The 26,084-nt window shown below is 46.4% G+C and overlaps 1 protein-coding gene across 3 annotated transcripts in view; it reads right to left on the bottom strand.

Moving 5' to 3' along the window:
• Positions 1-25,341, bottom strand: part of galnt9 (polypeptide N-acetylgalactosaminyltransferase 9) — a 223,090-nt gene extending 197,749 nt beyond the window's left edge. For all 3 annotated transcript variants that reach the window (XM_063074080.1, XM_063074081.1, XM_063074082.1), the window contains exon 1: positions 25,122-25,341. In XM_063074080.1, the coding sequence (XP_062930150.1) occupies positions 25,122-25,341 (220 nt within the window). The remainder of the gene's footprint in view (positions 1-25,121) is intronic.
• Between the last annotated feature and the right edge of the window lie 743 nt (positions 25,342-26,084).

Here is a 26,084-nt window from a genome sequence, read left to right as displayed (position 1 = left end):
AGCTGTACAGCACAGAAACAGACCCTTCAGCCCACTGAGTCTGTGCAGACCTGTTATTCTGCCTAGTCCCATCGACCTGCACCTGGACCATAGACTTCCCATCCATAAACCTACCCAAACTTCTCTTGAACATCGCAATTGAAACAACATCCACCACTTTCTCTGGCAACTTATTCCACAATTCTGCTTAAACATTTCAACTTTCACCCTTACCCTATGACCTTTAGTTATAGTCTCACCCAACTTCAGTAAGTAGATACTGCACAAGTTGTATTTTTCCAATCTATGCCCCCTCAATTTTGTACACTTCTGTGAACTCTCCACTCACTCTCTTACATCCCAACCTTCCTCTGTAACTGAAGGGTCAGCTTAACATCTCGTCCAGAGGGCTGAATCTGTGGGGGTAGTTACTGGCAGTGTTTTGAGAGAGACAATCAGCCAGGACATTTCTGTTTCTCCTTATTACCATCAGAGAGGAGGTACAGGAACATGAAGACACACACTCAATGTTTTAGGAACAAATTCTTCCCCTGTGCCATCAGATTTCTGAAAGGTCTATGAACACGATCTCACCATTTTCCTCTCTTTTTACTACCGTACTGTGCAAAAATCTTAGGCACATATGTATCACTTAGGTGCTTAAGACTTTTGCACGGTCCTGTAGTAATTTTATGTATTGCACTGTACTGCTGCACAAAAGCAAACATATTTCATGCCATATGTGAGTGATGATAAACCTGATTCTGATCTGGGTCTCTATTGTGGACTGAGAGTGGGAAGGGGGCAGGGAGAGGGGAATCATGGTTGGGAAAAGGGGAAGGGAGCCGGAAGCACCAGAGAAACATACTGTAATGATCAATAAAACAATTGTCTGGAATCAAATGACTTTATCTGGTGTCTCAGGGCTGGGTGTATCTGCACCCACTCCACCCCAGCACTCATTCTCTGCCACCTGTCCCACACCCCTCCCGTCACGCTCCACCCTCACCATTCCCAACATCTTTTACTCCAGCCAGATTTACAAACTCGCTCTTTAGTCCATATTGACAAATACAGTACAGTGCTAAAGTCTGAGACACCCCAGCTGTACATATATATATATGTGTGTGTGTAAGACTTTTGCACAGTGCTGTATTTGTAACATATATTTCTTATTGTATTTTATAACAATTCTATGTATTGCATGCACTGCTGCCACAAAGTGACATATTTCTTGACATACGTGATTGATAACAAGCCTGATAGTGATCCACCCTCACTCCTGGAGCGGGACTTGAACCCACAAGCACCTGCCTTGGAGCTGAGCAAGGGCGACCTACTCTCGGCCTCAAAGAGGCACGCAGATTTTGCAGAGCCCGAGAATGACAAGTGCCAGTTAGTGGATTAAATGCTGCAATTCACTCTGACATCTTGGCCATGGCAGAATTGCTGAAACCTCACCTGTCACAATATGATGCTCCGGGTGCTACTGGATTGAGTTATTCTGCTGCCTGCCCTTTATTACCTTCAGTGTTTGACCCAAGCACAGGCAAAGCCCTCCTCACCACTGAGTACATCGACATGGAGCGATGCCACCGGAAAGTAGCCTCCACCATCAAGAACCAGGACATGCTCTCTTCTTGCTACCACCATTGGGCAGGAGATACAGGGGCCTAGGGTCCCACACCACCAGGTTCAGGAAGAGTTCTAATCCCTCAATCATCAGGCTCCTGAACCAGCACGGATACCTTCACTCACCACAACTCTGAACTGATTCCACGCTTTCAATGACTCCATAACACACGTTCTCTCTATTATTCATTGATTGCTATTATTTTTAAATTTCATTTTGTTGAGATACAGCTCAGGATAGGCCCTCCTGTGCTGCTCAGCAATCCCCTAGCTTAATCACAAGACAATTTACAATAACCAATAACCTGCCAACTGCAAAGTCTTCAGACTGTGGGAGCAAACCAGAGCATCTGGAGGAAACCCACGCGGTCACAGGGAGAGCGTACAAACGCCTTACGGGCAGTGGTGAGAATTGAACCCTTGTTGCTGGTACCATAAAGCCTTGTACTAACCACTATACTACACTGTGGACCTCCGTGTTTTTGTACTTACAGTTTGTCCTCTTTTGCATGTTCATCATTTCTCAGTCTTTGTGTGTAGTTTCTCATTGATTCTATTTTATTTCTCTGTTTGACTGTGAATGCTGGCAAGAAAATGAGCCTCAGAGTAAAATATAGTGACATATATATATTTTTGGGTGGTGGGGTGGAAATACATCTCTATAAAGGAGGTGTAAAGTGCTCCGTCCCTCCGCTAGCCTGCAGGTCACCCTTGGACAAGGTTAGCTCCTCGATCAGGGTCACGTGAAGCCATGGGAGCAGGTGGTGGACTGTCGTTTGAGCAGATGGTGTCGATCACAAGTCCTGGTTATGTGACCACTGACACCAGGTGGACAATCTCCAAAGAGTGTTGATAATGGCTGGGGTCACCCAGAAGAAGGCAATGGGAAACTACTTTGGTTAAAAAATTTGCCAACAGCAATCACAGATATGGAAATATCATGATTGCCCACATCATACAACACACACATAACGAACGAACGAACGATACTTGGAGACAAGTGGTGAAGGTTCACGAGTCAGATTGCTGAGCTGATACTTCATCTTATGGGGAAAGATTGGACTGAATTGGATTATGCTGCCTGGGCCTTAGGAAAATTAGATGTTCCAGAATAAGGAGGCAAAGTCTTAAGGTAAAGGGTTCAGCCATTAGTCAAGGAACATCATGTCTGACTGCAGAAGAGGTTCAGGATGCTGCCTGGATGAGGGGACATGGGCCATAACGAGAGGGTGGACAAACTCGGATTGTTTTCACAGGAGCGGTGGAAGCTGAAGAAGGCAATGGCAAACCACTTTGGTAAAAAATTTGCCAAGAACAAGGAAGGCATAGGCGGTGGTATGCCTCTGTAGGTAAGAGATGGAATTACATCTTTAGAAAGAGGTGACATAGGGTCAGAGAATGTTGAATCTTTGTGGGTGGAGTTAAGAAACTGCAGGGGTAAAAAAAATCATTATGGGAATCATATATAGGCCTCCAAACAGTAGCCAAGATGTGGGGTTGAGATTGCAAAGGGAGCTGGAAAGGGCATGTAATAAGGGTAATGTCACAATTGTAATGGGACACTTCAATATGCAAGGGGATTGGGAAATCAGGTTGGTATCAGATCGCAAGTGGGTGAATTTGTTGAATGCCTATGAGATGGATTTTTAGAGCAGCTTGTGCTTGAGCCTACTCAGGGAAAGGTTATCTTAGATCGGGTGTTGTGTAATAACCCAGATCTTATTAGTTAGCTTAATGTAAAGGAACCATTAGAAGGCAGTGATTATAATATGATTGAATTCATACTGCAATTGGAGAGGGAGAAGCATAAGTCACATGTATCAGTGTCACAATGGAATAAAGGGAATTAAAGAGGCAGGAGAGAGGAGCTTGCTCAGGTGGATTGGAGGGGAATACTGGTGGGGATGACGGCAGAACAGAAGTTGCTGAAGTTTCTGGGAATAGTTCACAAAGCACAGGACAGAAAAGATGAACTATGAGGGCAAACTAGCTGATGATATAAAGCAGGATACTAAAAGATCTTTCAGTTATATAAAGAATAAAAGGGAGGTGAGAGTTGATATTGGACCACTGGAAATTGATGCTGGTGAGATAGTAATAGGGGCCAAAGAAATAGCAGATGTACTTGGTAAGTACTTTGCTTCAGTCTTTACTGTGGAAGATACTAGCTGTATGCCAGAGGTCCGTGAGTGTCAGGGAACGGGAGTGAGTGCCATTGCTATCACAAAGGAAAAAGTGCCAGGCAAACTGAAAGGTCTTAAGGTGGATAAGTCACCTGGACCAGACGGACTACATCCCAGAGTCCTGAGAGAGGTTGCTGAAGAGATAACGGATGCATTGGTCGTGATCTTTCAAGAATCATTTGATTCTGGCATGGTCGCGGAGGACTGGAAAATTGCAAATATCACTTCATTCTTTAAGTAGGGAAGAAGACAAAAGAAAGGAAATTATAGGCCAGTTAGCCTGACCTCAGTGTTCGGGAAAGTATTGGGAGTCCATTATTAAGGATGAGGTTTTGGTGTGCTTGGAGACAAATGGTAAAATAAGTTAAAGTCAGCATGGTTTCTATAAAGGGAAATCTTGCCTGACAAGTCTGCTAAAGTTTGTCAAGAAAGTAACAAGCAAGGTGGACAAAGGACAGGCAGTGAAAGTCATTTACTTGGATTTTCAGATAAGCTGCCACACATGAGGCTAATTAACAAGATAAAATCCAATTGACGTTACAGGAACGATACTGGCATGGATAGAGGAACGGCTGACAGGCAGGAGGCAGCGAGTGGGAATAAAAGAGGCCTTTTCTGGTTGGCTGCCAGGGACTAGTGGTGTTCCTCAGAGGTCAGTATTGGGACCGCTGCTTTTCACATTGTTTGTCAATGATTGGATAAAGGAATTGATGACCTTGTGGCAAAGTTTGCTGATGATATGCAGATAGGTGGAGGAGTAGGTAGTGCTGAGGAAGCAATGCGATTGCAGCAGGACTTGGACAAATTGGAAGAATGGGCAAAAAAGTGGCAGATGGAATACAGTGCTGGGAAATTTATGATAATGCATTTGGTAAAAGGAACAACAGTGCAGACTATTATCTAAATGGGGAGAAAAAAATCAAACATCAGAGGTGCAAAGGGACTTAGGAGTCCTCATGCAAGACTCCCAGAAGGTTAATTCCCAGGATGAGTCTGAGGTGAAGAAGGCAAATGCAATGTTGGCATTTATTTCAAGGGGAATAGAATATAAAAACAAAGAGATAATGCTGAAGCTTTATAAGATACTAGTCAGGCCGCACTTGGAGTATTGTCAACAGTTTGGGGGCCCATATCTCAGAAAGGATACACAAGGATGATTCCAGAAATGAAGGGGTTAACATATGTGGAGCATCTGGCAGCTTTGGGCCTGTACTCACTGGAACTTAGAAGAATGTGTGGGGATCTCATTGAAACCTACTGAACGTTGAAAGGTCTAGATAAGGTGAATGTGGAGAGGATGTTCCCTCTGGTGGGGGTATCCAGAACTAGAGGGCATAGCCTCAAAACTGAGGGGCGATCTTTTAGGACAGAAGTAAGGAGGAATTTTTTTAGCCAAAGAGTAGTGAATCAGTGGAATGCTCTGTCACAGACTGCGGTGAACACCAAGTCTGTGGGTGTATTTAAAGCAGAAGTGACAGATTCCTAATTGCTCGGGACATCAAGGAATATGGTGAAAGGGCAGGTGTACGGGGTTGAAAAAGATCTGGGATCAGCCATGATGAAATGGTGGAGCAGACTCGGTGGGCTGACTGACCTAATTTTACTCCTGTGTCTTATGGTCTCATCATGGTTAAGGAAGGACCGTGATCGCCTATGTCATACGACACAGCACATACTGCATGGTGAATATGTATTTTCATAATGAGTTTATTTTGAACTTTGAAGCCTGTACCCACCAGCTGAGGAGATTCTGTGGATTGATGGGACCGTGCTTATCTGACAATCTCACCCTGGATTTCCTCAGTTACCATTAGTTTGTATTAACAAATCACCACTCGCCTCTCTTGGTCGAAGCACATTGACACCACAACCAAGAGAGCGAACCAACATCTCTACTTCCTCAGGAGGCTAAAGAAATTTCGGACGTCCCTTTGGACACTCACCAATTTTTACTGATACATGACAGAAAGCATCATATCATGATGTACCACGGCTTGGTACGGCAATTGCTCTGCCTGTGACCACAAGAAACTGCAGAGAGTTGAGGACACATCTCAGGAGATCACAGAAACCAGCCTCCCCGCCATGGACTCTGTCTACACTTCTCAATGCTTTGGTAAAGAAGCCAGCGTAATCAAAGACCCCACCAACCCCGGGTATTCTCTCTTCCTTCCCCATTCCCCCCCCCCCCAAGCAGGCAAAAGATACAAAAGCCAGAAAGGATGTACCATCAGGCTTAAGGATAGAACATAACACTGGACAACAAGCATTTTGCTTCCTGAATACTTTTGGGTATATCTTATGGATTTTGGGCTGCTGATCATGAAAATCACCTTGAAATGTTCGTATCACACACCCGCCATGTTTTTAAAAATCTTCTGTATTTGTTACTTCAATTCATAATTCAATTCAGAATAACTGATGCCAAGATTAAGGAAGGCATTTTTGTTGGTCCACAACCCAAACAGGTCATCAATGTCAGGTAACTCGTAGAAATTCTAGTGGGACCGGAGAAAATCACATGGAAAGCATTCAATGATATTGTTGAAAATTTTCTTGGCAATGACAGATCACTAAACTACGTGCAGCTGGTTGACAACATGGTTCAGGCATACAAAACCATGAAGTGCAACATGTCACTAAAGATTCATTTTCTGCATTCCCATTTAGACTTCTTCCCTGAAAATCTTGGCATTGTCAATGACCAGCACGGTGAAAGGTTTCACCAGGACACTGTGGTCATGGAGAAACGGTATCAGGGCAACTGGAATCTATCAATGCTGGCTGATTATTGTTGGACACTTAAGTGAAAAGCCTCAGACACTGAATGCAAATGAAAATCATCAACAAAACATCTTTAACTTAATTGAACTATTGCAAAGTGTCAGAACCATTATGCAATTAAACACATTATATTCAATAAAAGTGTGATACGAGTAGTCTGAAATTATGTTTGTGTTTAGCTTCCAGTGGTCTATCATAAACAAAAAAAATTCTGAGGAAGCAACGTTTTCAAAAAAAGAAATTGTTCTCTCGTGTAATTAAAGACCCCACCCAACCCCAAGCATTCTCTCTTTTAGCCCACCTCATCAGGCAGAAGATACAAAAGTTTGAAACCATGAACCTTCAGGCTCAAGGACAAATTCCATCCTGTCATTATGAGACGACTGAATGGTCCAATAGTGGGATAAACTGGACTCTTGTCCTGACAATCTACCTCATTATGGTCTTGTACCTTATTGCCTGCCTGCACTGCACTTTCTCTTCACTGCCACACTTTACTTTGCACTCTGTTATTGTTTTCCGTTGTACCACCTAAACTGAAAGCACAGTTTGATTGAGCTAACTTGGAAAGATCGGGTACGGGACGAAATGTGGCAGCGGGGTCCAGCCCTGAGTGTCTTGGTGCGAAAGGGCCTGGTCTAAGAGTGAGGGACATCCTGATGTTTAAACACTGGGCCCCATGCATCAAAAAATCAGGGTGTTGGGGCCAGAGGTGAGGATCAGGCTGGTTCATATCACTGCTCCATGATGTTTACTCGACTCTACTGAAATGAGAGGACTGTGGTAAAAACTCATCTGGTTGCCTCATATCCTTGAGGGAAGGCAATTTGCTGCCCTTAGCCAGTCTGGCCAATTTGCCACTACAGACCCACAAAAGGTGGTTGATTCTTACCCATCCACAGGAGAAACTGCAGGAAATCCAGAACAACACACACAAAATGTTGGCAGAACTCAGCAGGTCAGGCAGCGACTATGGAGGGGAATAAACAGGCGACATTTTGGGCCGAGACCCTCCCTCAGGGCTGGAAAGGAAGGAGCCAGAATAAAAAGGCCGGGGGGTCGGAAGGGGAAGGAGGACAAGCTGGCAGGCGAGAGGTGAGACCAGGTGAGGGGGAAGGAGGGTGGGTGGGGGAAGCGGGGAATGAAGTAAGAAGCTGGCGAGGGTGAATTATTCTTCTATACTTCTCCATTCTTGACACAGAGAACAGTATTTCATCACCCCCTTTAAATTAGGTTTCGTATCTGCCAAATAGCTTTGACCATTATCTCCCCATCCGCAAAACAAAGAGCGAATAATGAATATTTCAGAGAGCAAGTCGGGGACTCCAGGGTGGTGAGGATAGATTAGAAATCGGCCGCTGACAGAGCCAGTGGGATTGTGCTCTCTTTAATCGTTTAATGGAAAAATGCATCCACGAAAGGAGCAGCTGAGGTAATTAAACCGGGGTCTCGACGCTGACATTTTATTGCAAATTGATGGTCTCGCTTCTTTTAGAAGAGAGCTTGACAATCAAAGGACTTGGAGTAATTGGCAGAGGGACCACGGTGTATCAGAGGAGAAATGGTTTCACCTGGGGGTTTGGGGAAGACTCACCACCTGACTGGGTACGAGAAGCTGAGACACTCAATGTCTGAGGCCCTCCGTTGTTCTGGAACAACCATCAACGCTGTGTCCTAGCTGTCTACGTGACGCGCAAGCCAGGGCAGTACGATATGCAGAGCAAGCTGTTGCCCATGCAGCAGGCTCCCCCTCTCCATACGGCAGATGAATCCAAAGGAAGGGCAGAGACTGATATCGTTCAGCACCAACGGTGTCACAGGAGTTGCCATTCTGCACAAACTCAGCCTTAGGGGCTCCAGCTCCGGATTTTTCCTTCAGGGTTTACTCCCGAAGCCTTCCCCATAAGTGGGTGTAGCTACAAGGCAGCAGAGGTTTGAGATCAGAGTTTTTCTTCTCCTAGATGAGCTGAGGAGCCCCATCTGCCCAATCTGACTGGTTTTAAGACGCTAGTAACTCAGCCGCCTTTTCCCCTTCTGTCAGTAGAAATAGTTCCACCAGGCTTAGTAGCTAAGCCACACGTGAAGGTCAGGAGATGGACTTGCTTGTCAGAGGCTACTTGAGATGCATGTCATTGGGAGCACTGGAGCTTGTCCTCACTATGGCAACCTTCAGGAACCTCAAACATCTAGTGTCTCTTAAACCACAAGCCCAGGAGTAGAACAGGCTTGAGAGCACTGTCATCCATCTCAGATAGCTTCTTTCCACTTTCCAAGTCACTCCAAAAATGGGCTCAACAAAGGCAGTAATTGAGTGCCCAGGAAGAAATGCCAGATTTAAAAGGAAAAGACTCCTAGTCCTAAGTGCAGGGTGAATTGCGAGCAAACAGTTTGAATATTCAGTTAGGACCCCTATCACCTAGGTCATACCCCATTCTCATTGCTACCATCAGGGAGGAGGTACAGGAGTCTGAAGACACACACTCAATGATTCAGGAACAGCTTCTTCCCCTCTGCCATCCGATTTCTGAATGGACATTGAACCCATGAACACTACCTCACCACTTTCTCTTCTCTCTTTGCACTACCTATTTAATTTATTTTATATATACTGTATATTGTAATTTGTAGCTTTTAATTTATTATGTATTGCAACGTACTCCTGCCACAGAATGACAAATTTCACAACATATGTTGGTGATATTAAATCAGATTCTGATTCTGATCTGTACTGCATCACTGAAAGAGAAAGAAAGGTCAAGATTTTTTAAATTTTATCAATATATATTGGTAACAGGCCCTTCTGGCCCAAAGATTCCTCTTCACCCAGTTACACTCATGTGACCAATAACCCATACGTTTTTGGAACATGTAAGGAAACGGAAATCTTACGGACTGTAGCAGTATTGAACCCTGGTTACTGGCTCTGTAGAGCATTGTGCTACCAAAGCCACTCAAGAACAATCAGGGATGGGCAGAAAATGCTGGCAAAAAGCAAATAAATATGCACAGTACTGTGTAAAAGTCTTAGCCTCAGACTTTTGCACGGTAATGCAGTAATTTGATGTATTGCACTGCACTGTTGCACAAAAAAAAACAAGTTTCATGACATATGTGAGTGATGATAAACCTGATTCTGATCTGGGTCTCTATTGTGGACTGAGAGTGGGAAGGGGAAGGGAGAGGGGAATCATGATTGGGAATAGGGGAAGGGAGAGGGGAGGGAGCGGAAAGCACCAGAGAGACATTCTGTAATGATCAATAAACCAGTTGTTTGGAATCAGATGACCTTGCCTGGAGTCTCAGGACTGGGTGAATCTGCACCAGGGCCACCCCCCTGCCCTTAGCAGTCCTCCGCCATCTGTCCCACACCCCTCCCCTGGCACTCCACCCTTGCCATTCTCAGCATCCTTTGTTCCTCTGCCTCGCTGCCTCAGTGTAACAGCCAGCGCAATCGAGGACCCCTCCAATCGGACATTCACTCCACCCACCCTTTCCATTGCACAGAAGATACAGAAGTTTGAAAAGTCTCTCCACCAGGCTCGAGGACAGCTTCTATCCCACTGTTCTAACATTCTTGAACAGACTTCTTGCTCAATAGAGATGAACCCTGATCCACAAGCTACCTCAACATATCCCTTGCACCTCATTAACCGGCCTGCACTGAACTTGCTCTGTAACAGTTCTACCCGACTGCTATCAGACTATTGACCTCAATACAATGGACTCAACCTCACAAACTACCTCATTATGGCTCTTGCACCTTATTGTCTGCCTGCACTGCAATTTTCAAATTTTAACTTTAATTTTATGTTTATTTTAGCAATACAGTGTGAAAAGGCCCTTCCACCCCACAACCCCTGACAAACCTAATTAACCCTAACTGATCACGGAAATCTACAATGACAAATTAACCATAAGGTATATGAGCAGAATTAGGCCATTTGGCCCATCAAGTCTGCTCCACCATTTTATCGCCATGACAAACCAATTTTCCCTCTCTGCCCCAATCTCCTGCCTTCTCCCCATAACTCTTCATGCCCTGACTAATCAAGAAACTATCAACCTCTGTTTCAAATATGCTCAATGACTTGGTCTCCACAGCTGCCTGTGGCAATAAATCCCACAGATTTACTATTCAATGGCAAAAGAAAGTCTTCTTGACTTCCGTTCTAAATGGATGCCTCTCTATTCTGAGTCTGTGCCCTGTGGTCTTAGACTGTCCCACCACAGGAAACTTCCTCTCCACATCCACTCTATCAAGGCCTTTCACCATTCAATAGGTTTCAATGAGGTCACCCCTCCATCTTCTGAATTCCAGTGAGTAGAGGCCCAGAGACATCAAATGCTCCTCATAGGACAAACCCTCCCAGAATTCCAGAACGTACCTGGTGTGTCTTTGGACTATGGGAGGAAACCAGAGCGCCTGGGGAAAACTCACACATTCCACAGGGAAGACATACAGAGACTCCTTACACAGCAGTGTCGGAATCGAACTCCGAACCCCGGAAAACCCCAGGCTGTAGTTACATCGCGCTAACCGCTACACTGCCGTGGCACCCCTTTCTCCGTAACACGGTATTCAGCATTCCATTATTGTCTTCCCTTGTTTTATCTAAATGCACTGAAATGATGAAATAATCTATTTATTTATTTAGAGATACAGAGCAGAGCAGGCCATGCTGGCCCAATGAGCCGCAGCATCCAGCAACCCAATGTCAAAACACGAGCCTAAACACAGGTCGATTTACAATGGCCAGTTAGCTAAGTCGGCCTTTTGATTACTATTTTATTTGGTTCAGCATGACATTGTGGGTCAAAATGCCTGTTCATGTTCTGTTCCATGTTCTATGTTTAGATGGGCACATGAATGTGAGGAAAATGGAGGGATATGGACATTGTGGAGGGAGAAAGGGCTAGTTTACTTGGACATTTAATTTGGGAAGAGCCTGTTCTTGTACTGTACTGTTCTGTGTTTAACATACCAACCGGTACGTCCTTGGACTGTGGAGAAAACCAGAGCACCAGGAGGAAGCCCACGTGCACAGGGAGAACACGTATGGATGACATGCAAAATGTTTTTCCACTTCACCTCAGTACACACCGTTTGGTAGGTTATTAGGTCATTGTAAATTGTCCCTTGACTAGGCTAGGGTTAAATCAGAGGTTGCTAGGCGGTGTGGATCAGAGGGCCAGAAGGGCATATTCCACGGTGTATCTCAATAAATAAATAAATGAACAGATTCTAATCATTGGAACTTGTCCAGTGACACAACAGCTTCCATCACTGTAAACAAGGACACTGAAAGTACGACCAAGGTGATAACGGTGGAGTTAATTGGAGGGGGCAGGGTATTGTTTGCAGTTTCACAGGCTCTTATTAAATAGGTGCACTGCCCACGATTAAAATCCAGTGGAGTATTTATGGAAACATTTCCCAGAATTAGATCCCGAGAATTATTTTATTCCATTAAATCAAAGAAATTTTAGCCGATTATCACAGTGGATTAGGGACAGATTTTCTAACAGTTGCTGCATTGCTCACGTGAACGAGGAATATGAGAACAAAATCCTGGAAATGGAAGGCCATTCAGCCCCTCTAGCCTGCTGCACAATTCATCCAGATAAAAAATGATGAGGGGTGTAGATAGGGTAAATGCAAGCAGGTGTTTTCCACAGAGGTTGGACTAGAACTGGAAGGCATAGGTTTGTTCAAACTGCAAAGTACATTTATTATCAAATTATGTATAAATTATACAACCTTAAGGTTCGTCTCGTTACAGGCAGACACAGAACAAGAAACCTGCAAGAACCTGTTAAAAAAAAGACCAACACCCAGTGCACAGAGAGAGAGAGAGAAAACATAAATCTTGCAAACAATAAACGCAAGCAACAGCATTCAGGGTGAAAGTGAGTCCATAGACACAAAGTCCAGAGCAGCCAGGGCAGGCCCAGAGCCTCAGCCTCAGTTATCACACAGCGGAGTAAAATGCTCGCAGACATGAAGCCCGGAGCAGGCCCCCAGCCTGAGCCTCAGTGCTGCTGAGAGTGGAGTAAACATCGTGGAGCACCTTGCAGAACTGGCACGACCCTCGCCTCCGGTTAAAGGTGAAAGGTGAAATATTCAAGGGGAAACTTCTTTACTCAGAGAGTGGTGAGAGTGTGGACAAGCTTGGGAATCAGAGGTGGAGAGGGTCAGCAGCTTTAAATTCCTTGGTGTTATCATTTAGTGGGCCTGTCCTGGGCCCAGCACATAAATGCAATTACGAAGAAAGCATGGCAGCGCCTCTGCTTTCTTAGATGTTTGTGGAGATTTGGCATGACATCTAAAACTTGGACAAACTTCTATGAATGTGTAGTGGAGAGTATACTGACTGGCTGCATCACAGCCTGGTATGGAAATATCAATGCCCTTGAATGGAAAATCTTACAAAAAGTAGTGGATACAGCCCAGTCCATATCGGGCAAAACCCTCCCCAATTCACAAAGTGCTGTCGCAGGAAACCAGCATCCATCATCTGATCATGCTCTCTTCTCACTGCTGCCATCAGGAAGAAGGTACAGGAGCCTCAGGACTCACCACCAAGTTCAAGAACAGTTATTACCCCTCAACCATCAGACTCCTGAACTAAAGGGGATAACTTTACTCACCCCATCACTGAACTGTTCCCATAACCTATGGACAAACTTGCAAGGACTCTTCATCTCATGCTCTCAATATTTATTGCTTGTTTATTTATTTATTTATTTATTTATTTCAACTCAAGCTGGTAAAACCTGAGGTATGGCATATCCAAGCGCATTCATCTCTCAATCACTAGGAACTTTCAGACTATCCTAGTGGTGTTCAGTATTGTGGTTTCTGGAGATTTACATAAATATTGCTGTGTAGCCCTAATTGTTTAATACTATTGTGTAGTGCCTTTGCGATGACACCAGTTGTAGATATTACTATTGGAACAATGTTCCATAGTCTTTCTATTTCCTCTTTTAATTCAACATATGTCTGGTGTTTCACATTCATTGATTTCTATAAGTTATATGTGTTTGGAATGGCTATATCTATTAAGTAAGTTGCTCATGCTTATTTATCCTGCAATATTATATCCGGCTGGTTATTATGGATTATCCGATCTGTAATAATAGATCAGTCATAATATAACTTGTGGAATTCTGAATCTAAAACTGGGTTATTATTTTTTTTTCTTTTTGCATTTGCAGTTTGTTACCTTTTGCACAGATTGTCTGCCCTGTTGGTACGGTCTTTCATTGATTCTCTTATGGTTATTGGATTTATTGAGTATGCCCGCAAGAAAATGAATCTCGGGGTTGTGAACTTTGAGCTGCCAGCAGAAGTAGTGGATGTGGGTTCAATTGCAACTTTTAAGGGAAGTTTGGATAGGTACATGGACGGGAGGGGTATGCAGGGCTACGGTCTAGGTGTGAGTCAATGGGACCAGGCAGAATAACAGTTCAACACAGACTAAATGGGCCAAAGGGTCTGTTTCTGTGCTGTAGAGCTCTATGACTCTATTATAGCTGATCTACCTCTGTCCCATTGTTCTGCCCAATCTGCATATCCACCAAATCGCCTACAATCCAGAAATCTTTGAAACTTGATGACTGAGATCCATAGCTTTCCAGGGTAGAAAATTCCCTGAGACTCACCATGCCACAAGGGGAAATTTCCCCGCACCTCAGCTTTAAGTAGCTCACACCTTATTCCCAATCTGCCCTGACCCCAGTTCTAGACTTCTCGGCTGCAGGAACAACCCTCTTAAGGATCAGTGAGGTCTCCTCTCATCTACATCCTACAAAACCTGATGTACTGTAGATTGGGGGACCGCTTTGTCAAGCATCTCCTCTCCATCCGCAAAAAGCAGGATTTTCCAGAAGCCATCCATTTTAATTCCTATCCTCATTCCCATTCTGACATGTTGTTCTATGGCCTCCTCTTCTACCATGATAAGGCCATTCTCAGGTTGGAGGAACAACACCTCATATTCTGTCAAGGTAATCTCTAACCTGATGGCATGAAAGTCAATTTCTCCAAGGTCCAGTAATTTCCCTCACCCCACCTTTCCCTTTTCTTCAATTCCCCACTCTGGCCTCTTACCTCTTCTCCTCACCTGCCCATCACCTCCCCCTGCTGCCCCTCCTCCCTCCCTTTCTCCCATGGTCCACTTTCCTCTTAGATTCCTCCTTCTCCAACCCTTGACCTTTTCCACCAGTTACCTCCCAGATTCTTACTTTATCCCCTCCCCCACCCACCCAGCTTTACCTATCACCTTCCAGCTTGTCCTCCTCCCCACCTTCTTAATTCTGCGTCTTCCCCCTTCCTCTCCTGTCCTGAAGAAGGGTCTCAGCTCGAAACGTCGACAGTTTTTTCATTCCACAGATGCTGCCTGACCTGCCGAGTCCCTCCAGCATTTTGAGTGTCTTGCTCCTGCATTCCCAGACTGTTCAAAGACACAAGGAGATTCTGCAGATGCTGGAAATCCGGACCAACACAACATGCTGGAGGAACTCAGCTGGTCAGGCAGCATCTGTGGAGAAGAATAAAGAGTTTACGATTTGGCCTGAGCCCCTTCATCTGGCCAGCAATTCCCTGGTTCAGCTCTTCCCACTGGTGGAAACTCTCTCTGTCTTCACTCAGTCAAAACCCTTCACTTCCTCGCTCCTCGTCCACCTTTAATAACAAGGAAACAGGCTGAGTCCATTCGTCCTTTCATGCTATCTCCACCCACCTATTTCCAGTGTCATCCTCATAAACGTGTCTGTATGGCCTCTTTATAACATCATACAGTCATAGGAAAGTACAGCACAGAAACAGGCCTTTCGGCCCATCTAGTCCACACCAAACCATTATCTGCCTATACAACCATATAACAATTACAGCATGGAAACAGGCCATCTAGGCCCTTCTAGTCCATTCCTAGTCCTATTGACCTGCATACAGATCACAGCCCTCCCATCCATGTACTTATCCAAGTTTCTCTTAACCGTTGAAATTGACCCGTTGACCACCACTTGCGCCAGCAGCTCGTTCCACACTCTCACTGCCCTCTGAGTGCAGAAATTTCCCATCGTGTTCCCTTTAAACTTTTCATCTCTTATCCTTAACCCATGATCTCTGGTCATAGTCCCACCCAACCTCAATGGAGGAAGCCTGCTTTCATTTATCCTTTCGATACCCCTCATAATTTTGTCTACCTCTATCAAATCTCCCCTCATTCGCCTATGCTCCAGGGAATGAAGTCCAAACCTATTCAATCTTTCCCTATAACTCGGGTCTACAAGTCCTGGTAATATCCTTGTAAGTTTTCTCTGCACTCTTTCAATCTTGTTTACATCTTTCCTGTAGGTAGGTGACCAAAACTGCACACAATACTCCAAACTAGGCCTCACCAATGTCTTATAAAACTTCGACATATCATCCATCTCTCGTACTCAATACTTTGATTTATGAAGGCCAGTCTGCCAGAAATGTTCTTTACGACCCTATTTATCTGTGATGCCACTTTCAATGAATTATGGGCCTGTATTCCCAGATCCCTTTATTCTACCACACTCCTCAGTGCCCTACCGCTCACTGTGTAAGCCCTACCCTGGTTGGTCCTACTGAAGTGTATCACCTCACACTTGTCTGCATTAAATTCCATCTGCCGTTTTTCGGCCCATTTTTCCAGCTGGTCCAGATCCCACTGAAGCTTTCATAGCCTCTCTCGCTGACCACTGCACCCCCCAATCTTGGTGTCATCTGCAAACTTGCTGATCCGGCTCACCACATTTTCATCCACAAACAAGAGAAATTCTGCAGATGCTGGAAATCTGAGCAACACACACAAAATGCTAGGGAACTCTGCAGGCCAGACAGCATCTATGGAAAAAGCAGTCGACATTCTGGGCTGAAACCCTTCGGCAGGATGAAACCTTTTTATCCAGATCATTGATATAGATGACAAACAACAATGGACTCGGTACCAATCCCTGCGGCTCACCACTAGTCACAGAGAGGCAATCCTCTACTGCCACTCCCTGGCTTCTCCCACAAAGCCAGTGTCTAATCCAATTTACTACCTCATCTTGAACGCCGAGCGACTGAACCTTCTTGACCAACGTCCCATGCAAGACCTTGCCAAAGGCCTTGCTGCAGTCCACGTAGACAACATCCACTGCCTTGCCTTCATCATGAGAGCAACTTTGATTTCTTACTGGTTATGATCACATACTAACAATGTTATTTGACCCATTTGCACTGATCCCATCTGTCACAACCTTACCAAAGCCGTACAGTGCAGAAACAGGCTCTTCCATTCAAGAAATTTTACATATGTATGTGTACTTTTTATCGTAATTTATAGTTTTTTGTTATTATGTATTTCATTGTATTGCTGCCTCAAAACAACAAAACAATAAATTTCACCACAAACGCCGGTGATATTAAACCTGATTTGGATTCTTTTCCCACGTCACTGAGGTACAAGTCGTCAACCGACACACGTGTGGCTTAACACCCACAAAATGAGGCACTACATGAAAATGTAGATGACAATCTCTTACAATCCCCATTCAGGGGATTTCACCGATCTGTAGCCAAAACAGAGTAAACCAGGAAAACAGAAGCAATATCCTTTTCCCCTGAACAGTTTCACAAATGTATACTGAGAAAGAATCACAGCTTTACAGGAATAATAACATCATCCCCTCAAAAACATAAGGGTGGTGGCTGGGGACGAGCTGTAAATCCGACAGACAACCAGGCTGGTTTGTATCCCGAACCATTTCCACCAGTGAGATCAGATGCCGCACATGAGAACATTGATCAGGCCGCCCACCAGACGCAAGTTGGTACAAATACTGATTTAAACAGAAACATTATGAATTTAAAAAAGACCAGCAATGCTTTCTGTGATCTAAGAGTCTCCTAAATGCCCATAATGTATCTGCCTCTACCACCACCCGTGTAAGTGCATTCCACGCACCCTCTACTCTCTCTGTAAATAACTTACTTCTGGCGTCCCCCTCCCCACCTCCCTATACTTTCCTTCAATCACCTTAAAATTATGCCCTCTCATATTAGCCATTTCCACTCTGGGAAAAAGTCTCTGGCTGTGCACTCGATCTCTATGCCTCTTGTCATCTTGTACATCTCTATCCGGTCACCTTTCTCTCCAAAGAGAAAAACCCTAACTCATTCAACCTTTCCGCATAAGACATGGCTCTCTAATCCAGACAGCACCCTGTGCACCCCTCTAAAGCTCCCACATCCTTCCTCTAATGAGACGACCAGAACGGAACACAACATTCGAGGTGCAGTCTAATCAGAGCTTTATAGAACTGCAACATTACCTCATGGCTCTTAAACTCTTTCCCCCGAATAGTGAAGGCCCACACACCATAGGCCGTCTGAACCACCCTATCAACTTGCACGGCAACTTAGGATGGATCTATGGATGGGAATCCCAAGGCACAGTACAGGCTTTGGCCCATGATGATGTGCTGACCTATTAACCTACTCCAAGATCAATCTAACCCTTCCCTTCTCCATAACTCTCCATCTTTCTATCATCCATGTGCCCAGCTAAGAGTCTCTTAAATGTCCCTAACATATCTGCCTCTACCACCACCCCAGCAGGACATTCTGGGGTACCACCACCCACCACTCTCTGTGTAAAAAACCCACTTCTGACATTGCCCTCTGTACTTTTCTCCAAACACATTAAAATTTTAGCCATTTCTGCCCAAGGAACAAGGTGCTGGCTGTCCACTCTATCCACAATAAAACATTAAATTATCCACTAAAGATCAGTAGACCATAAGACATAGGAGCAAAATTAGGTCTCTCGGCCCATTGAACCTGCTCCCTCAATCTATCATGGCCTATTTACTATCCCTCTCAACACCTTTCACCTGCCTTCTCCCCACAACCTTGTATGCCCTATAATCAAGAACCTAGCGACCTCTGCTTAAAATATACCCAATGACCTGGCCTCCACACACATCTCTGTCCTAATGTCATTGTCCGGATCGGGGTCCCTTTAAATTTACCTTGTTTATGTTACGATCCGGACCGTTGATTCCCTGTTTTCCTGTGTCCCTTGACTTTGGTGATTAGACGCAATTAACACTCGGCTGAACCGGTAGTTTATAGTCTCCGGCTTTCAGCCGTTCGGTGCGGGAGCGTCTGCAAAGTCACGGCGTGCCAATGTCATCTGGTCGGAGCAAGCCTTGTCTCCGCCTGAAGCGAGTGCCGGTAATTCGCCTTTCCTCACCGGAGCAACCCTGTCCAGTTACCTCGCCGAAGCGAGCCTGCAAAGTTTCCTCTTCAAGGTGGGTCCGTCAGTTAACCCGCCGGAGAGAATCAAGAGCCGCTGTCTACTGTTCCCAGACCGAGTCGAGAGCTCACCACTACCCAGAGGTTCCAAGCACCACGTCCTGGCTCCGGCAGCATCCAAGTACCACATTCAAGTCCTGTCTCTAGCAGCTTCCCAGTTCCGAGTCAAGTCCTGGCCCTGGCAGTCTGTGATTCCTGTTCTACCCCCCATCTGAATCCCTTCTCTGCTCCTCTCGCCTCTAGCCCTCATCTGCAGCCCCTGCCTGCACTTCAGTCTAGTTCTATCACCGGAGCTAGATAGGTACTGTCTGGTGTTCATTCGTGTTGGTCTTGTCTTGTCTTCTCCTCGCCTCCGTGGGGTAAGTCAGGCCGTCTTGCCGTTGCCCCGCGGGGAGTCATGACTTGTCTTGTCCTCGCCTCCGTGGGGTAAGTCAGGCCATTTGCCGTTGCCCTGTGGAGGGTCGTGAGTTGGCCCTATGTCCTGTACCCAAGGAGGGATCCCGGCTCTGTTCTGTGTATGTGTCCATGGTTCCATGTACCTGATCTCCCAAGACGGAGGCTCTGTTTTCCATGTTCCTCCTCTCCCTAGCCCATGTCATGTCCATTCCTGGTTCCCGGGTCCGAGCCCAAGGCAAGACCCAGGTACAGGGTCCTTGCACAGTCTCAGGCTCGGAGCCCATACCCTAGCCTCTTCATGTCTCCTCTAGTTCTGGGAGCCGATTCCGAGTCCTAGCCCAGACCCTTGGCCCCAGCCTAGTCATAGTCCTCAGTCCTTGTCCAGTTTGCTACTCCTGCTCCTGCCCAGCTCTCCTGGTATCAAACAATAAACTAAATCTAAGTAACCTCACAAGATGTGTCTTGCATTTGGGTCCACCCTTGCTCCCAATGCCCCCGCCATTGTGACACCTAAAGAGACTTCCCTCTATATAGATGAAAAAGTTATGTTTACATTGACACAAACTTCTTGCACATAAATTAAGTCATAAAGTGCATTAACTCTGAGTTTAGACAGGAAAAATGCACATTCAAAACTTCCCAAAATGCTCAGTTTTTTAATGTTTAATATGTTTTTTTTCTAATTGCAGTTTTCAGAATGCTCTCTCCTTTATAAGATGTACTCAGTCTGAAAGTTGGGGGTGGGGAGGGCTGGAAGAGAGAAAGGGAGAAAGAGTGAGGGGGGAGCAGACAGAATTGCTGAGTTTAAGGCCCAGAGAAATGACAGCATAGCCTCTGCGGTGGAGGGCTTTGATAGAACATATACCGTAGCAGAGTACAGTACAGGAGCAGGTTATTCGGCCCACAATGTTGTACCAATGCAACTAAAAAGCCAATCAAAACCACCCAAATGCTAATCCCTCCTACCTACACCATATATCCCTCCATCTTCCTCACATCCAAGTGTCTATCCAAACGTCTCTTAACAGCCTCTAATGTATTTGCCTCCACCACCAGACCAGGCAGCACATTCCAGACATCCACCACTCCCTGAGTAAAAACTTACCCCTCAAATCCCCCTTGAACCGACCCCCTCTCACCTTCAATGTATGTCCTCTGGTATTAGACATTTCAACCCTGGGAAACAGATACTCTCTGTCCACTCTATCTATGCCTCTCATAACCTTATAAACCTCTATCAGATCTCTCCTCAGTCTCTGACGCCCCAGAGAAAACAACTCAAGTTCATCCAGCCTCTCATGATAGTACATGCCCCCTAAACCAGGCAGCATCCTGGTAAACCTCATCTGCACCCTCTCATATCTTGGGGTTGATCGAGGAGCAGCTGAGAGAAGTGGTGTATGAGATAAGAAGGACAGATTGAGTAGGCAGCCAGAGACTTTTTCCCGGAGCAGAAACGGCTAATACAGGGGGGCAGAACAGTGTGGAGGATCAGAGGGGTCTTGGGGTCCATGTCCACAGATCCCTCAAAGTTGCCACACAAGTTGATAGGGCGGTTAAGAAGGTGTGTGGTTTGTTGGCCTTCATTAGTCGGGAGATTGAGTTCAAGAGCCGTGAGGTAATGTTGCAGCTCTGTAAAACCCTGGTCAGACCACACTTGGAGAATTGTGTTCATTTCTGGTTCCCTCACGTGGAAGCTTTAGAGAGGGTGCAGAAGAGATTTACCAGGATGCTACCTGGATTAGAGAGCATGTCTTATCAGGAAGGCTGAGTGAACTGGGCCTTTCTCTTTGCAGTGAAGGAGGATGAGAGGTGACTTAATAGGGGTCTACAAGATGATAAGAGGCATAGATCACCTGGACAGACGGAGACTTTTTCCCAGGGCAGAAATGGCTAATTTGAGCAGGGGGTAATTTTAAGGATTGGGAGAACAGTTAGGGGATGAGGTAGATGTCAGAGGTAGTTTTTTTTATACACAGAGTGGTGGGATGTGCTGCCAGGGGTGATGGTAGAGGCAGATACATCCAGGACATTTAAGAAACCCTTTGATAGAAACATGGATGATAGAAAATGTTAGGCTATGTGGGAGGGAAGGGTTAGATCTCATTAAAACCTATTGAGTATTGGAAGGCCCAGGTAGAGTGGACATGGAGAGGATATTTCCTATAGTGGGGGAGCCTAGGACCAGATAGACAGCTTCAGAACAGAAGGAAGACCCTTCAAGGCAGAGATAAGGAGGAATTTCTTTAGCCAGAGGGTTGTGAATCTGGAATTCGTTGCCACAGATGGCTGCAGAGGCCAAGTCACTGGATGTTTTATAGCGGAGGTTGATAAGTTCTTGATTTGTCAGGGTGTCAAAGGTGACAGGCAGAAGGCCGGAGAATGGGGTTAGATTGATCTTGGAATGTGTTAGTCATCGTCATAGTCATACTTTATTGATCCCGGGGGAAATTGGTTTAGAGGTTGCCACAACATTGTGGGCTAAAGGACCCGTTGAAGCGATCTGTGTTCTGTGTCGCAAGAGGCAGCCGAGACTGAGGGAGCAGATTTGTAAAGAAATCTTCACACTGAGATACTCTCCGAGCTGCAAACACATCCAGGGGAGTCGAGGATTCAGTCTCGCTACAAAAAAACAGAGAGGAAGGCTGGATATCTGAAAATCCGCATTTCGGGTTGCCCTCTCTCGGCTCACAAGGAGCCGCTGATTGTTATGCAGGATTGAGTGCCGTGAGGGTTTACAGAATGGATGCATTGCCCACATATTGATCAGCCGAGATCCTGAAACCCAAACACTTCAGTCGTCCGTGTTGTGTGACAGCGCACACCCAATTTAAAGTCAGCTGCCGTCAGAACAGCAAGCACAAGGAAAGAGAGGAGGGACGCGGCTTCCCAAATTAACACACGCTCTAAATGCAAAAATTGCATGAAATTTAATTGCCTTTTAAAGGAGGAGAAGCTGGAAGCCTTTTGTACATGTTGGGTAATTTACTGCTGTTTCTATGGCAACCTGTGCACCACAGGCTTTGTAGGATGTCCTGACTAAAATCCCTGGGCCGGATAAAATTGCCCCGTCACTGGAGAGTGAATTTTGCACTGTGAAGTTAACTCCTGATGCCACCCGGGTGGGGGCGTTGTGCTCTCTCCTGCTCCCTTCACCTCGGAGACTCCAGGTTCAAATCCCACTCCAGGCTTCGAGCAAGAACTCCAGACGGACCAGGACGGATATGGGCTTGAACTGGGGCTCAGGTGAGCCGGGAAGCCAAAGGGGCAAGGTTCAATCGCCGAATCTCTGAGAAATTCCCCAAGGCACATTACTTTCCAATGGAACTTCGCCGTGGGCAGCCCCAAGCCCCGCTGCGAACGCTGGAGGGGTGAGAACGGAGCCGGCAACCCCACTCCGCTAAAACCCAGAGCTACAGAAGCTCCAAAGACCTCGCCCTGGGAGAGGAAGGTCACACCAAGAAGATGGCTACACCTGGGGACAACCTGAAAGACTGGCCCATGACAGAGGGTCTGGCGAACTCCTCCCGGGGGCCTGTGCCCCAGTACGGGTGATGGGTTTAACAAGAAGACGGCCTCGTCATGGCCCTTTGCATCTTATTGTCTACCTGAACGCCACTGTAACCCTATTCTGCATTCTGTACCGCCTTGTATGGAGACGATCTGTCTGCAAGACACGCAAACACTGCTCACTTTATCTCGGCCCACGTGACTTTGCTGCCCCCGGGACACCGCTTTGAAGATGGAAAATAGAACATAGAATAGTACAGCACAAGAGTTGGCCATTCGGCCCACAATGTTGTGCCAACCCAGCTAATCCTCCTACCTACACCATGTCCATATCCCTCCACCTTCCTCACATCCATGTGTCTATCCAGACGTCTCTTAAAAGCCTCTAATGTATTTGCCTCTACCACCAGACCAGGCAGCACATTCCAGACATCCACCACTCTCTGAGTAAAAATCTTACTCCTCACATCCCCCTTTGAATCTGCCCCCTCTCACCCTCAATGCATGCCCTCTGGTATTAGACATTTCAACCCTGGGAAACAGATACTCTCTGTCCACTCTACCTATCCCTCTCATAATCTTATAACTCTCTATCAGATCTTCCCTCAGCCTCCACCGTTCTGGAGAAAACAACCCAAGTTTATCCAGCCTCTCGATATAGCACATGCCCTCTAAACCAGGCAGCACCCTGGTAAATCTGTTGTGCACTCTCTGCAAAGTCTTATCATCCTTCCTATAGTGGGGTGGGGGGGGGACAGGAACAGGAGCGGTTCAGACTGAAGGGCCTGTTGCTCCGTCACTCTGCACTATGACCTTATTGCTTCCAGTGGGAGCTGGCTGTGCACAGACTGGTTACCACTAAACAGAGAATGTACCCCAAAGAAGCGCTTAATCCAAGAGCTTTTCTCGCTGCTACCATCAGGTAGAAGGTACAGGAGCCTCAGGGCTCACACCGCCAGGTTCAAGAACAGTTACTACCCCTCAACCATCAGGCCCTTAAACAAAAGGGGATAACTACACTCACTTGCCCATCCATTTGAAATGTTCCTACAACCAATGATTCACTTTAAGGACTCTTTATCTCATGTTCTTGTTGTTTATTGTTATTTATTTACATTTGTATTTGCATAGTTTGTTGTCTTCTGCACTCTGGTTGATCTTTCATTGATCCTGTTATAATTACTATTCTATAGATTTACTGAGTATGCCCACAGGAAAATGAATCTCAGGGTTGTCTAGAGTGGCATCTAGGCACTTTGATAATAAAATTTACTTTGAACATGAACTTTAGCAGGGATGTTTCATGGATGACAGGTAAATAATGGGGGTATCCCAGCACAGTACATGTCGCAATGGGATGTCCTGGGACAAGGAGAGATGCTAATGGAAGTGGCCTCACCTAGAGTAGGTGAGGTTTCAGAAATGAGACAAAATCTCTGAAGCCAGAGAGCGGCAAGTCATTGGGTATATTTAAACTGGAAGTTGATAGCAAGGCTGACAAAGGTTATGGGGAGAAGGCAGGAGAATGGGGTTGAGAGGGATAATAAATCAGCCATGATGGAATGGAGGAACAGAATCGATGGGCCAAGTAGCCTAAGTCTGCTCTTACAGACAAATTTTTAATAGGGTTGTCTCAGCTGAGGGACAAGAGGCTTGGGAATTCGGGTGCAAGGGAGGGCATTTTAAGAGGATGGGGTGATAAGGAGTTTTAACCGTTGCACAGAGAGTGGGTGATATCTGCTCTCCTTGTCAGATACACTCACCACTTTTGGGGGATATTTTTAAATAGACAATCGAATAGGCAAGGCTCAAAAGGGATATGGACCCTCTGGTGAGAGGTGGCCAGCACGAACTTGGTGGCCCGTCACTGGACTCTTCAACCCTGAGACTGGCAGGCGCTAGGAAAATGCAAACGATCCAACACGCTGTAAAGGCCATTCAGCCCAAACTAATTGCCCCCTTCCGAGAAGGGAATTGTTTAACAGTGGAGCAGGCTGCCGGACCAAGACAGTAAACTGCTCTCCACCTCCCCTCTACACATTCCCTCCAAACCTCCAGGCTAACTCCAGGAGGCAGTGACTGTCAATACTAGCAGCACTCTCCAAATCCCCCCTCCCACTCTCTCCCCCACCAGACTCCGGGATAACCCCTGGAGGGGTGACTGTAGAACACTCCAAACCTCCTCTCACTCACTCCCCCACCACACTCCCGGCTAGGGGGAGATTGTCGGGACCTGGAAGGTGAGAGGAGGTGGGGGTAGAGGTGGGGGTGGGGGTGGGGGAGGGGGTGGACAGTCACTTTACCGTTCAGCTGGTTGTAAACCACTTGTTCCAGGTGTTCCAGGCGCTGCAGGATGTGGGCTCCGTCCTTGAGCGGCTGCCGGCCCCGGAGATCGCCGCGGTCCACCTGCAGTAACTGGCCCGAGCGCTCCGACACCCGGCAGTACACCGAAAACAGCACGATGCCCAGGAACACGCAGATATTGACGGTGAGCAAAGTTTTGATTCTTCGGGCTGGTGCCATCGCGGGGGAGGTGGTCCGGGCTCCGGGGGCGCATCTGGGGAGGGCGGGCAGGGGAACAGCTGGAAGGAGCAGAAGAGAACGAGACTGAAGGTGCCCCTGATAGATCGTCTCCAGCAAGCCGCTTGCGAAGGAGAGAGAGAGAGAGAGAGAGAGAGAGAGAGAGAGAGAGAGAGAGAGAGAGAGAGAGAAACGGAGAAAGAAGGGGGAGTGAGAAAGGAGAGAGATGAGGGAGAGAGAGAAGGGGGAGTGAGAAGGGGAGAGAAGGGGAAGAGAAAGAAGGGAAGAATGAGGAGGAGAGAGAGAAGAGGGGAGAGAGAAGATGGGAGAGAGAGGAGGGGAGAAAGAGAGGAGGGGAGAGATGGGGAGCGAGAGAAAGGGAGAGAAGGGTGAGAGAGAGAAAGGCAGAGAAGGGGAGAGGGGAAGGAGAGAAGGGGGAGACAGAAGGGGAGAGAGAGACAGCGAGGGAGAGAGATGGCGAAAGAGAGAGAGAGAGAGAGAGAGAGAGAGAGAGAGAGAGAGAGAGAGAGAGAGAGAGCCTGAGCAAAGTGCCTGGGGCTCCGTATAATTGCAATCCTTGCAAAAAAAAAATCCAAAATCTGTCAAGCCGGCTTCTGCTGCATTGTGTGTTGCTTGGAGGAGCGGGGGAAGTCGAGGTGGTCAGCGACGCCGGGTCGCCCCATCCACAGCGGCGGGGATGTGTGGGGGAAGAGAGAGAGAGGAGAGAGGATTCACAGCGACGCGCA

This window comes from Mobula hypostoma, chromosome 21 (genome assembly GCF_963921235.1).
Source record: "Mobula hypostoma chromosome 21, sMobHyp1.1, whole genome shotgun sequence".
NCBI lineage: Eukaryota > Metazoa > Chordata > Chondrichthyes > Myliobatiformes > Myliobatidae > Mobula > Mobula hypostoma.
This window is presented reverse-complemented; position numbering and strand designations above follow the sequence as displayed.